This window comes from Amphiura filiformis, chromosome 5 (genome assembly GCF_039555335.1).
Source record: "Amphiura filiformis chromosome 5, Afil_fr2py, whole genome shotgun sequence".
Classification (NCBI taxonomy): domain Eukaryota; kingdom Metazoa; phylum Echinodermata; class Ophiuroidea; order Amphilepidida; family Amphiuridae; genus Amphiura; species Amphiura filiformis.
This window is the reverse complement of record NC_092632.1, coordinates 76,723,960-76,739,109: the sequence shown is the minus strand read 5'-3', so window position 1 is coordinate 76,739,109 and position 15,150 is coordinate 76,723,960. Positions and strand designations below refer to the sequence as shown.

Here is a 15,150-nt window from a genome sequence, read left to right as displayed (position 1 = left end):
CTATTGTTCTCATTTGGGAAACAAAGTGTCACATAGTATTGTTATCATGCGTTTGCTTTGTAATATTTCACCCAACTGAAACTATAATACATGTAACTATAGCATTGCAATATCGCACAGGGAAATCAGATACATGAGTTTGTGGACTTAACACGCCTTATATGCTAGCGCTAGTCTGAGATTGAAATTCTAAGCTCAAATTATTTTTTTATTTTTTAGCCCAAATATTTCTCATGATATTGATATATGAATTGTAATATCACAATTTACTAATATATATTAAAAAAAGAAGCGGCTGATTTTATCCATATGTTTAAAAACCATAATTTATAATACTTAATTCAGGGTTTTTTTCTGTGAACAACAACGTTACAGTATACATTCTGTGCATTGAGAATGTTTATAGTCCTTTCTCGCAAAGCAGGCACAGTCATTTCATGACGTCAACTTTTTTCTAGGTCAAATCTGTCTCGTTCGAAGGAACTCATCGCTTAAGGTTACACGAAGAAACGTATGAAAAACGTATAAAAGACGTATAAAGTTGTTCTCTAAAACCGCGTTTTCTCAGCAATCAAATATCGCAGTGAGTCAAATGTTGGTGCATGGATGTATCTTAACATTATTTTTGTGTGTTTATACAAATTTTTAGAATCCGTTTGAAAATCCTTCGTTTAAATCATTTTCACGCACCATGTTCATAAGATCAAAAACACGTTCCATGCAGTTTTTTTCAAATATTCGCTCCGTATAAAACCACGCCGAGTGATTGTTTTCTCCTTTTTTGTATTGTACTACAAATCGACCAAAGAAATATGTTGCCATGGGGATTGGGAAGAACCAAATACAGTACCGATTAAATTTTATTAGCCCGTTTTTGGGAACAATTTTCGAGAATCTTGTACCACAAAACACTGTTATGTTACATTATCGATATCTGGATTGTGGAACGTTAATTTTGATTTCTAACTGCCTACATTATTTCTCAAAAGTATATCGATTCCTTTATCATTTGAATTTCACTCCAAATTTAAGCTACTTTTGCAAAAATCGAGGGTTTTCGCCATCGATACCTCCGACATTTACAGCGGTGATGAGATTGTTTATCATAAGAGCCTGGTATGCACTATTCCATAATAGTCAGTTTGAGATCAATCGATTTCACAGGTCACTCAGTAGCTCAATCGGTTAGCGCGCTGGACTCACGTTCGACTATATAATAGGTCTACTATAGTTTTGACCTGGAAAACTTTGGTACGTGTTCGAGTCCCTATGTGGTCCATTCCATCTATTTTATTTTATTTTTCTCTCACTTTTTTCTTTTTTTTTTTTGTTCGTTTCTTTCTTTCTGACTGCAGCGATTGGTTGTTTTTGCCCGTTTTTTTTTTTCATTATATAATTCAGGAATTTTTAGGCTATTCTAGTCTAATAGGCGCGGCCTATGAATATATTTTTACAAATAAGATTAACAAAATATTGGTTGTTGGTTTTGTCACTGTTGTTGTAGTTATTGTTGTAGGCCTATATATTGCATAATCAGGGTATAAATAGGCATACTAGGCCTATTATAGCCTATAGAAGCATTGATTTATTTCACGACATCATCTAGGATAATGTTAAAAATTGAAAATTTAGAAAATCCAAAGGAAAATTGCCGAAAACGGCTGCCCACAATCACCCCCCCCCCATCAGCCCATATGGTCCTATCATGGTCGCCCCTTCCCTATCCCTGCAACATATAGCCTAGGATGACTCACGAGCCGCGGTTTGTCCGTGGTCCTAGTTCAGATTGATACACTATTGTACGCGTGAGTTCATTCTTTTCTGCATGGCTGTTTCCATTATTAACTTACGCCCCTCTGGAATCAAGCCTTGAAAATCAATTGTACTTAACCTTAAGTTGGTTTTTTGGGAATAGGCCTATCAATTTTAAACGTCATTTTCATTGTCCTCATAGGCTAATAAAGCTCTAGGCCTAATAGGCCTATTAGCTTGCCAATGATATGATATTGTCCGAGCAATATATACCGTATGACCTTTAAATTCGTGTTTTATTTTTCCTATGCAAATAAATCAATATTATGAGGCTTACTGGTTTGACACCAACTATTTCTCTTAGACAAAATATTATAGGCCACCCTGGGCCCTGCCCTGGATCCCCGCCTGGATCGTGTGCACACCTGTTGAGCAAAACCTATAAGGTATAAAAATAGGTAACTGACTCTATCGGATATAAAGTAGTTATTTTACGAGGCAGACATAAAAATATGTGTGTGAATATCTTGAGTGCAAATAAAACGCTAAATCTATAAATCAGGATGTCAGCCTATTGTAAAAGCAACAGCTACACATGACTTCGCCGTGACTTCGCTGATTACAAAGTGAAAGTGCTGGACTTTAAATAGGGAAGTACCATATTGAGGTCTGATTGCTCATAATCCAAGCAAAATGTCTGAGAAGAAACCATTTGAGAGGCTACCAAAGGATGTGACACCAACTAATTACAAGTTGCAACTTCAGCCAGACCTAGAGAAATTCACGTTTGATGGCAGTGTTGACATAACCGTTCAAGTAAGCTTAAATTCCCCTTACCGTCAATGACCGTGTTCATGGTGTTTGTATTGTCATGATTGTGTATTTTATCATGTTTATTCAAATGCAAATTTGATGCTAGAGTTCTCGAGTAAGTTAAAAGCTACCCAATGAGTCAAGTTCATAATAAAATAGAATGTCACTTGGTTAGGCCTTTTAGCATCAAATTTTTGATTTTCATTTGTACATTGTTAGTCAGGCTCACATCACACACTATAGGTGGCGCTATTCGTCCATAGGGAAGTGGAATGTGCCTGTACGGTCCAAAAATGGCTTTACTGTGGGGCTCAATGGAAAAAATTACTAAAAATTAATTTTGACAACCAAAACCTAAGTGATGTTGACTTATGTTGGTACTGGCATGATACTGGATTCATAAACTATCACATAGTGCAATCCATGTTCCACCAAGTCGACACTCGATTTAGCTCAAAAGCAATTTGTGTGTAAATCAAGACCATCTTCTTACAGTAAAGAATAGGAGGTCATCTGGGGTCACATACAGTAGTGTGCATTGTACATGTGCCTGCTGTCACAATTTCACACACAAAATTTTGGGCAATTTGATGACACTATTTTTGTCTGTAACTTCAAATGTATATGCACTAAAAACATGATTGACCCCTTATTGTTTAGGTAATTTAATTCTCTTTCAAATGAAAGAACTTTCAGCTAAAAATATTGAACTTCAAAATTTTATGAACATCCCTAACATTGTAATTTGATAGTGAAAACAACCATATTACAGACAAGCTATTTGTGTGTATTTACTTTCACTTGTTTCAGTTCAGCGAACAAGTGGAATGGGAAAGATTATTGTTGTATTTCTTTATGTGAAATGGAAAGTACAACAATGATATATAAATATGTCGGGGGATAAAAAGCAGAAGTAACAATACATGCACCAATATTAAATACCATATTTGAAAAAGACCTAAATTTTTATAATTTTTTGTTGTTGTTGAAAAAATGCATAAAAATAGATTAATAATAGTACCATACATATGTTCAAATTTTGGATGGCTTTTCATTCCAGTTACAAACACTTAAAAGTACATTATTAGATTTATAAAAATTACTGCTTTGATATAAACTGGTAAATGTCAAAAATATCAATTTCTAATTATTTCCCATATTCTGAATGTGTATTTACATGTACCGTATTACGGATACCGCGTATTTCAAAAAAATTAATAAAATATCAAAAGGACACTTGTATTAGGGATGACCAATGAACCATCAACTTGATTAGAACACTCCCATAGACATGCAAGGAGCTCAACTGTGCACTGCTTGCACAGACATTTCTAAATTGAGCTCATTCTTTTATTTTTCATAATTTTTCTGTAAAAATTGGAGATGTTAAAGCCAATTATGTTTTGTAACTATCCTTCAAATTACAGCAACATAACTTATTTGGTTTTTCTGTAAGTGTGAGTCAAAATTGGTCCATCGCCACAGTGCGCTTAATTGCCAGTGGCCAAGTGCAGCACTGCTCAGAATGGCACAAAATATTCAGATGAATAAGATCAGGTGAACACCTTGACCTACTGAGCTGTAATTTGGCAGAGTTGTCGTTATTACTTCTACCATACCCTCTGTAAAAAGGTTTAAAAAATGGACAAGTAGATCTCGAGTTAAAAATTAAATCACCAGCTTCCCTTTGGAATTTCCATGTGATACACCTTTCGAATCATGTTAAATAGACACCTTTCTGAACATAAATGGTCGCATGTCATAAGTTGGGTATGCAAAAAGGGTGGAGGGATTACACTTTTCTTAAAATTGTGATACAAATTTGATTGGCTTTCCGTAACCCCATATCCTACAGCAGTGGTTCATACCTCATTTTAAGCCTAATTTTATACTCTTTCAGTCTACTGAAGCATATAATCATACATTATTCAGTAAAAAAATCACATCAGTTGAAATGAAAAATGCCAGGGGTGGAGGAGCAGGCGGATGTGGAGCAGGCGGATGCGGGAGTGTGCAATAGGGCCTATGTGAAAATTCAGATGTCAGCATGTCAAAACTACTGGTTACTTTTTCAAATCTAGTGAGGGTATGATGTATTGACAGCTTTGAATGTTGAATTTGTACAACTAAAACAATTACTGACTACTTAAGGTGGTACTACACCCCCTGATAAATTTTGTGACTAATTTTGCATTTTTCTCAAAAGGTAACTACAAAATTACTACATTTTATGTACACACTGGTATTACTACTATTACTGGTATTATTTGGGCAAGGAATCCAGTATACTTCACTGAAATTTCAGTGATTCAAGACAAGGGGTTCATTATATAAGTTAAGAAATGAGGTACATTCTAGCGGTACCTCTTTTATCATAAATAAAGTATACCGCTTGTCTTGAGTCACTGAAATTCCAGTGTAGTAACTTGATTCCTAATACCCCTATAACTATATACATAACTTTTGTTACCAATTTGTTATTATTTTTTTTTTCTATTTCAAAAATAGTCACAAATTTATCAAGGGGTGTAGTACCACCTTAAATGGTTATATGTTCCATTTTTTTTTCATTTTTAATAAAATCCTAGTTGAATTTCAGTATTTTTAGCAACATGCTAACGTACATTTCTCTTAATAATAGAATAACTGTCTCGCTAATTACTCGTAAAAAGGTCATTGACCTTCACAATGTAAATAACATGCGTACAATTATTTTAAATAGTTCATATGAAGCATTAATGTATTGCAACCATATCCTCCAAATCTGATGACATTCTTGCATAAAACAAAAATTTTACAGTCATTTTTGTAATTGAGGTCCGATTTGAGAAAAACGCATTTGAAAATTGAGATTTACATAGACGCCTGTGTATTAATTAATTAGTAATTGAGCCTTATCTCAAAAATTAAGCATGTGATAAGGTTAAAAATGGTGATAATTATTAGAGGTTGTCAATATCAAAAAATACATTTTTTGTCATTTTTGACCATGTAATGGAAATTGTACCTAACTTGTGACATGCGACCAAATGTGAAGTTTCGTGCTCATTTGTTATATTTTTCACCTGATCTCAACCCTAAACATTTTCTTATATTTATACCATCTGCACTGACTTGCTGCTATACACGCACAGGAGCTGTACTTTTAAAATACGCGCCTAATCAATAATGAGTCTTTCACTCCATTGTTAAAGTACTGTGCTCCCTGTAGCATATGGAGTGACCGGGTCCTAGAGTGTGATGGTTTTGTAGCAGATGACAGTATTCATTCAAGCCTATCAAGGTCAGTTATTAGCCACTTGCTGAATGGCTGGGCATTATCAGCTATCAAAGAGATACCTTATGCTGCTGCTAATCACAATAGAGGTTCAACATTTTGTTAAAACCCCAGAAGTGATATCAGGACAAAGCTGTGCATGTTGGTACTTGATTGTTTGGATTCCTATGTTGAAAATCCTTTGTAGTACATTAGTATTTTTATTATGTGTAGTGTATATTGTTGTGGAAAAAAAGTTCACCTGAACTTTTGATTTTGTGCCACTTCGGCCATTATGGATGATTTTTGGCAAATGTTTTCTAAAAGCATGATTTCAGTGCCTCGGTTTGAAGAAATACTTTATGCTATTGACTAGTAAAGTGCCATTTCATAAGAAACCCCTTTGATACTTTCACAATATGCTTGTTTCATGTTTGCATATATATTAAAATAAAGAAATATAAAAAGGTACATATGCTTATATACCAATTTTGCTCACATTGCTATTTTTAGACTTTGTCAATTTATTTCGTTCCAATGACCGTTCAGAATGGGAAACTTTGAAAATTCATAATTCGAAAAGTTTTTGACCGATTTTGACCATTTAACCACCAAAATACTTCTGTTGATGAGTTCTTTCCAGAATCTTTTGTAGCAATAGGGGCAACATGAAATTATGATGGTCATCCCTACTTGTATTCAGAATACAATTTGGTGTGTCTGATGTACTCTCAGGTCCCATAACAATGATCCCTAAAAGACAACAATGGTACATGTAGTAAGTGTATTTTTGTGTGCATTTTTTGTTTGTTTTTATCCTTGGTTGATTCCTAAATAAAGTGAAATAAAATGAAATGTACTGTACAGTTTAATTCACCACCTCACTGGACCAGGAGCAAACAGTAATAATTTCTCTCCCAGCAATGTCATCACTACATGTAGTATATTAATACTTTTTGTGAATTTATTTTTAATTCTTTAGGTTCAATATGCAACCAGCCAAATCACTACCAATAGTGTGGACATCAAGATTTCCAAGGCTGTCTTCAAAAGTGGAGGAAAAGGTACATATGACAAGGAGGAGGTCTAGAACTTAGAATATCCCAAAAAGAGATTAGATTTTAGATCCAAAGAGATTGGACTCATAATTGGCCCATGCTTGCGTAGTGTTATGGTAAATCTGCTATCTTGGTTTTTCATGTACGGAGACCAAAGTTGTCTACCTCATTGAGGTAGAAATGGATGAGCTCCCAGAAAAGATGAGTCGTCTGCTCAAGATTGCTTGTAGCCGGTTTGTTATAAATGAAACCTTGAATAGTCCGCTATGATATAACACACCGTTCTAAAAGCAGCACAAATCTTACCAAATTAGCCAAGAGATCTACCTTTTGTGTATGGATACACAAAGTTGAACAAATCATGTATTTAAATGCATTAAACTTCCCAGTGTACCATTGATTTATCAAAAAATTGCTGAATAATAAAAGGCAAGCACGCCTGAATCTGGTACATGTATTTCATAAGTGATGCCACACTGACAACTCTACCACTTTTCGGCTTCAGTCGCCGTTGTTGTAGTGCCGCATGGCAATGGGACAAATGAATTAGATTTAGGAGCGTGCTTGCCTTTATTATTCAGCAATTTTTTGATAAAACAATGGTAAACAGTAAAGTTGAATACATATCAATATATTAAATATGCTAAAACATGTAATTTATTTAGTTTTAATAATCTATACATGCAAGAGTAAATTATAGGTTACCATTTTAGTTGTATTTGATGCTGATTTTGTTAGGTCCCTCCATTTCATAATGGCTTGCTCAGTGTGTGATTGTCAATGAAACAGCAATGCACCAGCTCGAGCTCGGCGATAGATGTTTTTCATCACTTTCTGGCAAAAGCCTGATATCAAACGATAATTTGCCTCATTAGTCTTGAGCATTACAACGGTTTGCACATGTATAATGTACATGTACACATGTACATGTAACACTTAGTGCATGTTATTCAGGCTTTGACAAATTATTTAAAATGAATTGCTGTTTCAATCAGGCAGCTGAAGCCATAAATCAGTTGCCCAACTGTGATATAAAATTGTTGATCCCATATTTATTGGTTGGGCTATTATTGATTGGGCTACATGAGTTTTATTAAAATATTGACGAGATGTAGTCAAGTCTAATATTTTGAACACATAGCGACTAGCGAGACCAATAAATATTGGGCTTGTGTTGGATCCAATATTTTCACACACTCGGATTCATCAAAACATAATGCCTCAACTTGAACCACTTTAAGTTGACCTATTTTTCTTGTGTGAAGGTCAAAAATATCTTACAATGCTTTGCACTTTTGGCCTACTGTACTGTAGGAATGTTTGTAAACAGAATTCACTGGTGATGAGCAGAAAACATACATTTTTGTTGGGAAAACTTTTATATGCTTTCATCAAAGAGTCCAATGGGCTATTCCATTTAAAATCCACACTACCCTGGGTGTATGAAATTCAAATGGAGCATATGTGTGAATTCCATTTGAAATTCATACTCTCGCTGTACAAGATATTTTCAAAATCTTCCACCCTTTGGAATTATCTTAAACATGTAGAGTATGAATTTCAAATAGAATGAACACATAAGGATGCAAGCCGATGCATACACCCTCTGAGAAAGATTCAACCTTAATCTTCCACTGAAGGAGGGTAGGTTTCAAATAAAGCTGCTAATGTGTTCATTCCATTTGAAATTCATACTCCCCCTGTGGAAGATATTTCCAGAATCTTCCACAGGGGTAGTGTGGAAATTAAATGGAATAGCCCAATACTGTAAATTTAGTGTCTACTGATAAAAAAAAACTTCGCTTTCAGATATCGAGAGCTCAGAGATCACCTTCAAACCAGAAGATGAGAAGGTGACTTTGACCTTTGCATCAGAGTTACCTGTCGGTGAAGGACACCTGTGTCTTGAATTCACTGGAGAACTTAATGATAAAATGAAAGGCTTCTACCGTAGCAACTACACCACACCATCTGGGGAGAAGAGAGTCTGTGCAGTCACACAATTTGAGGTATGGCAAGCATGGTTCTTTTGTAATAAATTAATATAGTATCATTGATCAATTTATAAAAACCTCTGTGTGTCTAAACTTGATGCTATACAAAAAAGAGCAGTATGCATCATTGGTGTCTCAGAAGCAGATGGAAAGAACTATCAAATACGACACCTGTGACATAGAAGAGCAGTGGTAGCCATAAACATAAACATTATGTAGTCAGAGGTTTCCAAGGGTATAAAAATCACAATTTTTTTGGAGAAAAGTGGGGGGATGAGGCTGTGGACCATAAAGTGCTCTTTTAACACTCAATGAGTTGTACATTAAATCCATAAAGTTATAATAAACAGACAGTGTACCCATTGGCAAAGTTCAGCATCATATGTCCACTCTTTGCTTGTTACTTGGTTATTGTGTATTTTTTGAAGCACAGTCCTGATATCTTTTGTGTAGATGCATAGGCACGCAACGCTGTATGTGATTTGCAAGATTCAGGCGACCAAATGATCAGCCTTCATGACTGTACGATAATTGAATACAAAGCACAGAGCTAAAGTTTGCATGTTGATACACCATCTGTTTCTCTCTTTAATAATCTATGATTAAATTCTTGATTTATTCTTTGTGATTTTACAGGCTACAGATGCTAGACGAGCATTCCCATGTTGGGATGAACCAGCAGTCAAGGCAACCTTCGATGTCACACTAGTTGTGCCTAAGGATCGGGTCGCCCTCTCCAACATGGTAAGAATTTGACCATATACCGTATTTCCTCGAATAGTTTCTCATTGTAAAGCGCTGTGTTCTTTGTAGAGCGCTTATAAATGCTTGTATAGAATTGAAATAGAATAGAAAAGAATAAAATAGTCGGCCCCCGGGGTGTTGCATTTTCCAAAAGGAGGGCGTTTATTAGAGGTCATTTTTAGAATGATAATTCCCATTAAAATCATTAGGCAAGCTTAAAACTCATGCTGAAATGACAAACTATGAACTTAGGAACGATGACTTCCGGGTTTATGACCAGATTTTCGCCAATTACTGACGCCATTAGCGATGATGTGTTCACCATGGTACGCTTACTACACAAGATAGCATGGAAATATCAGCATTTTTGAAACATCTTGGTTGAAAAAGTGGTGGGGGGGCATTTATTGAAGGGGGCGACTATTCGAGGAAATATGGTAAGTAGTTTAGGGTCTGTTTTAGTACAATAAAACATTAATAAATATGAAGAAACCACTGTGTTACAAATGAAGAGGCATTGTACTTTTTAAAGTTTTCTACACAATATGCAGAAGTTTGATCCTGAAAGATGTAGTCATTGTCACAGAAATATTTAAGTCAATTTCATTTTTCTATTGTTAATTATGCAGATAATATACATACATGATTTATCTGTTGGTATTTCAAACCAAAATTTGACATGATTCTAGGAGAGATGTAGAGCTTGCATTATATTGTAAAAGAAGTGGTTAACATAGAAAGATTTGAAACTTTCCATTTATGTTGTACAACCGTAGCTGATCTGTACTGCATCTTGTACCTTGTTTATTAAACATAATGTGGGTTTGGAGATATAGCAAGCAAGAATATCATGTACTGTTACCAATATATTGTTTCTTACTTAGTTCCTTTTCCATTTTTTTTGTGACAATATAGAATGTTACAAGTGATAATGCTAGCCCAGACAATGCTGACTTGAGAGTGGTGGCCTTTGCCCAGACTCCAATCATGTCTACCTACCTGCTGGCTTTCATTGTTGGTGAATTTGATTATGTGGAAGGCAAGTCGTCTGACGGAGTCTTGGTCAGAGTCTACACTCCACTCGGCAGGAAGGAACAAGGTGACTTTGCACTGGAAGTAAGAATTGTTGTCTTTTTTGTTTCATATACAAAATGTATGATTGAGCAAGTAACAATTATGATAGTTAATAGACAAAGACAGCCTGTCATTCAAATTTTACATATATATTTACTTTACCCGCAGGTACATTAATTCTAACATTACTTTTATTGAATGAATCACATTATTACCATATATTATAATAATAAATAATTAGAGAATTAAAATATATATTTTTTCTTTTGCCTATCCATCTATCTATCTAGTAGTGGATGCCAGCGCATATTCTTATTCAGTTTAAGTAAACTCAACCAATAAAGTATCGAAACGATTATAGACGGTCAGATATATCGGGTTCTGAAATATATAGCAAAAACTTATTTAATGTATATAAAGCGCAGCTTTCTCCTGCGCATTTTGATACATCTTTCGTTACTCTACGATGTCATTTGGTCGAGTTACGGGCGCTTGAGTGGCTTCAAGTCGGATTTTAAAAGTTGCACTTAGCTCCTATTCAAGCCAAATGCGTAGCACTGTGACCAATTAAATGACCATTGCTTTTGTCCGCCAAATTCAAATGAGTATGTGTGTCGCCTATTGGATAAATTGATTGCGATGACCATCAATTGTACTCAATGGTCAACAATGGTAGGCATAAATCAATATGAGGTTGAAGTCAGATTACCTTAGAAGGCCTTCGGCGCATCCTGCTCAGGAAATGGCGAGACATTGACAATGGAAAGATAAGACATCTTTTTCAGAGCATGCGACGACAAATCCAGGCACTGATAGACAGTGATGGTGGGCACACCAAGTATTGAGATGTCAGCAGAAAGAGTTCATGAGATAAGTAAAGGGGGTAGCAAGTATTGAAGTTGGAAGTCGAAGGAGTAAAAAAAAAGTTCATGGTTAAGTAAACAGAGCACATCGGCATCCTTTGTCTTGATTTTGTGTGTGTGTGTGTACACGATGAATGCATTTGGCTTGAATAGGAGCTAAGTGCAACTTTCAAAATCCGACTTGAAGCCACTCAAGCGCCCATAACTCAACCAAATGATATTGTAGAGCAACAAAAGAGGTATCAAAATGCGCAGGAGAAAGTTGCGCTTTATATACATTAAATAAGTTTTTGCTTTATATTTCAGTTCCCGATATATCTGACCATCTATAATTGTTTCGATACTTTATTGGTTGAGTTTATAATTTTTATAAGTAAAACTGCTGCCGATTTGTTCTGTTTTTTGTCTTAGATCGAGGTCTACCCTTAAAACAATGTGTTTCCAAATTTTTGGTTTTTGATGTGAGAAGCATATAAATATAAATCCCGAGTTTTATGTACTTCACATGGAGACTGCACCAACTTGTATGTACTTATGTAACTTCTTAAATGTGACCTTTTTCGCAGGTTGCAGTCAAGACACTGCCATTTTACAAAGACTACTTCAACATAGGATTCCCATTGCCAAAGATTGACTTGATAGCTATACCAGACTTTGCTGCTGGTGCTATGGAGAACTGGGGCCTTGTTACATACAGGTAGGTATGATGAATCAACAGTGTCACCCACACACACATTCAAGACATTGCCATACAAAACATCCAGTTAAAATGACTGATACCTATTACAGGTGACTTTGTATTGTGATAACTACGGAGGTTATTTTCAAAAGAGGTATCAAGTTTTCCTGTTTCCATATTACTTTCTATAGATGAAATGTGTACATCCATATCAAAAGGATGCACTTGTCGGCTGCTACATGTGTCTCATTTCACATAATAACTAGGAATAAATTCCAGACTCATCTCTGAAGTGGAGGTCACTTCAAATTATCCCAAGTCACATGGTTTAGGAATACAGATAATATTTCTTGTACAATTTGACTTGGGATGATTTGAAGTGACCTACACTTGATATGAGTCTGGTATTTATTCCTAACTATTATGTGAAATGAGACACATGTAGCAGCCGACAAGTGCATCGTTTTGATATGGATGTACACAAATGTGTAATTAGTAATTTGACATATGTTATATTTTCAAACAAATTGCTTTCAAATCAAGTTTTGTTTTTTCACATTTGGGCATTGTAATAACGAAGTAGAAATACCAAAAGTCTTAAATAAATGTGGAACTACTTCTTTAGATGTCAGCATCATAGTTTAAGTAAGCATTTTGTTTGATTTCCACAGAGAGACAGCACTGCTGGTTGATCCCAAGAACTCATCCTCTGCCTCAAAACAGTGGGTTGCTCTGGTTGTAGGTAGGTTTGTATACACAAATGCCATGAACATGCATACACCCCCCACCCCTACTTGTGAACATCGGTAACTAAGGACATTGACACATATTATTGAGTTTTATTACCCAACTGCAGACACTCACATTTGACTTTTATCTACTTTACCATAGACTCTTTTCTTCAAGTGTGGATCTAGCCTTTTACTGGAAACTGTGGTCACTTGCTACAATGCATTCTTATGATATTTTAGATCTCAAAACACCATTGAGGAACCATGGATGTCCGCAGTTCTTATACTGGTATTTTACTGGTATTTACAAAAGCACACTTTGCATCCTCACTCACCACCTGACACACACATACCCCACACAAAATATATTTTGATTTAGAGCATAAAGGTATTGTTTTTAGCCCCTGTCGTGCATCTATCCTCTCATATAACATAGGCGATATCATTATTTTTACCGAGTTGTTTTATGCCAAATATAATGATGTTGCCTGTGTTATATCAGATGGTAGATGTGTGACAGCTGCTAAAGACGATACCTTTATTCACATTCTTAAACACTTCAATTCTAATAAAAAATAACATAAGTATACCAAATTTTAATCAAATTAAGTCATTTAACAAGGAATTACCTATAGCTTAGAATCGATCAGTCCCGTTATTACTATGCGTCTCCGATTGGTTCAAATAGCAAGTATGCATATTACGACGACCTGCATGCACTGAACTGTGTTATATCGTATCATATCACATGGTTAAGAACCAATAAGATTGCAGGAACTTTCTCAAGTGCTTAAGAATTGTGGATAAACCTTTGCAAAGTATTGGTAAAAATATGGTATTTTTATTTGACATTGTCAGACCATGTGATTTTCAGTCCTTAATATTCAAAGTGATGTAAATTAGTTTCAAAATGCTCATCAATTAATGTGTTGATCGTTTGATACATGTATGTTTATCTTTTCAACCTGTTGAGATTTATTCACCAACTCACTTTGTCAAGCCATTTTTGGTTGGAACACCAGTGATGACTTTCCAATGGGATCTAATCTATACACAGTTTACCATCACACCTCTAAGATGACTGTTACTGATACAATAATGTGATTTTATTTTGCAGGTCATGAATTGGCTCATCAGTGGTTTGGCAATCTGGTCACAATGGTAAGAGAAATTAATTACTGATCCTGTGTCATATACTGGGGTACCCAAAATGGTGGTTTTGTTACATTTTGATGTGCAGTTGGGATTTCAAAACACTGTCTCTTGAGTATTCCCTCACTTAGAAGATTCAATTAGGTCTTAAATTGAGGCTAATTTATTCTATATTACTCATGTTTTTAACCTGTTTTAAAATAATTTTTAATTATTTTCTTATGGCGTTTGGCATGAAATGTGCCAAGGGTGGTTGAGGATTAGGAGGAGGATTCGTATCGTAAATTTGATCTAAAACCCCCATTAAAAATTTGAATCTAGTAAAAAAATGTCTAAATGAACTCCGAGACATCTAAACCAAGTTAATAAATACAGAAAGTCATTTGAAAGACTAATACTTGCTCAGAATGATTGTAAATGTGGTAAAAAGAGGTGGGGTTAAATCCCACCTACTTTGTGATTGTTTTTGCCCGCACTCTCTCATTTTTTAACCGATTTCCATAAAAAAGGTGTCAAAATGCTCAGGAGGATGAACCACTTCAAATGAGACGTGTAGGTAAAATGTTTGAAACATTTCACTTTTTTACTATGTAACACAAAGGTACCCCAGGTTGTGACACAGGACCTACTAGAAAAAGCCTTCAGCATGTTCAGAACTAAACCTTACTGTGATATGTGAAAAGGAAATATACTGTCAGTACTGAGTGAAGTGATGTTCCTCTCTACTCAGTGAAGGATATTTTTTATATATACAATTCTGCAACCCAGTACAACTGCACTTTATGTTGTACATAAGAAGAAGAAGTGAAGTATCTGTGTTTTACAGTGGTTGAACTTGAAATCATGTGTTTTGCCCTATTTCCATGAGTATATCAATGACTTGGCATTGGTATACTTATGTCATGTGTGTTATAGCATTTTTGATGCAAAAAGTAATTTAAACTGCTGCTCCTGCTATGTTCTAATGTACAAATTTAGAAACAATGCAATAACAATGCATATAAGTTAATTAAACTGTCTTCTCATAATTTAGC

The 15,150-nt window shown here is 35.2% G+C and overlaps 1 protein-coding gene across 1 annotated transcript in view; it reads left to right on the top strand.

Annotated features, from left to right (window-relative positions):
- Nucleotides 1-2,334: 2,334 nt before the first annotated feature.
- Nucleotides 2,335-15,150, top strand: part of LOC140153755 (puromycin-sensitive aminopeptidase-like) — a 35,078-nt gene continuing 22,262 nt past the window's right edge. The window contains exons 1-8 of the mRNA XM_072176604.1: nucleotides 2,335-2,568; nucleotides 6,804-6,885; nucleotides 8,689-8,888; nucleotides 9,510-9,617; nucleotides 10,533-10,733; nucleotides 12,121-12,251; nucleotides 12,905-12,975; nucleotides 14,082-14,125. Coding sequence (XP_072032705.1) covers nucleotides 2,446-2,568; nucleotides 6,804-6,885; nucleotides 8,689-8,888; nucleotides 9,510-9,617; nucleotides 10,533-10,733; nucleotides 12,121-12,251; nucleotides 12,905-12,975; nucleotides 14,082-14,125 — 960 coding nt within the window. The 5' untranslated portion in view covers nucleotides 2,335-2,445. The remainder of the gene's footprint in view (nucleotides 2,569-6,803; nucleotides 6,886-8,688; nucleotides 8,889-9,509; nucleotides 9,618-10,532; nucleotides 10,734-12,120; nucleotides 12,252-12,904; nucleotides 12,976-14,081; nucleotides 14,126-15,150) is intronic.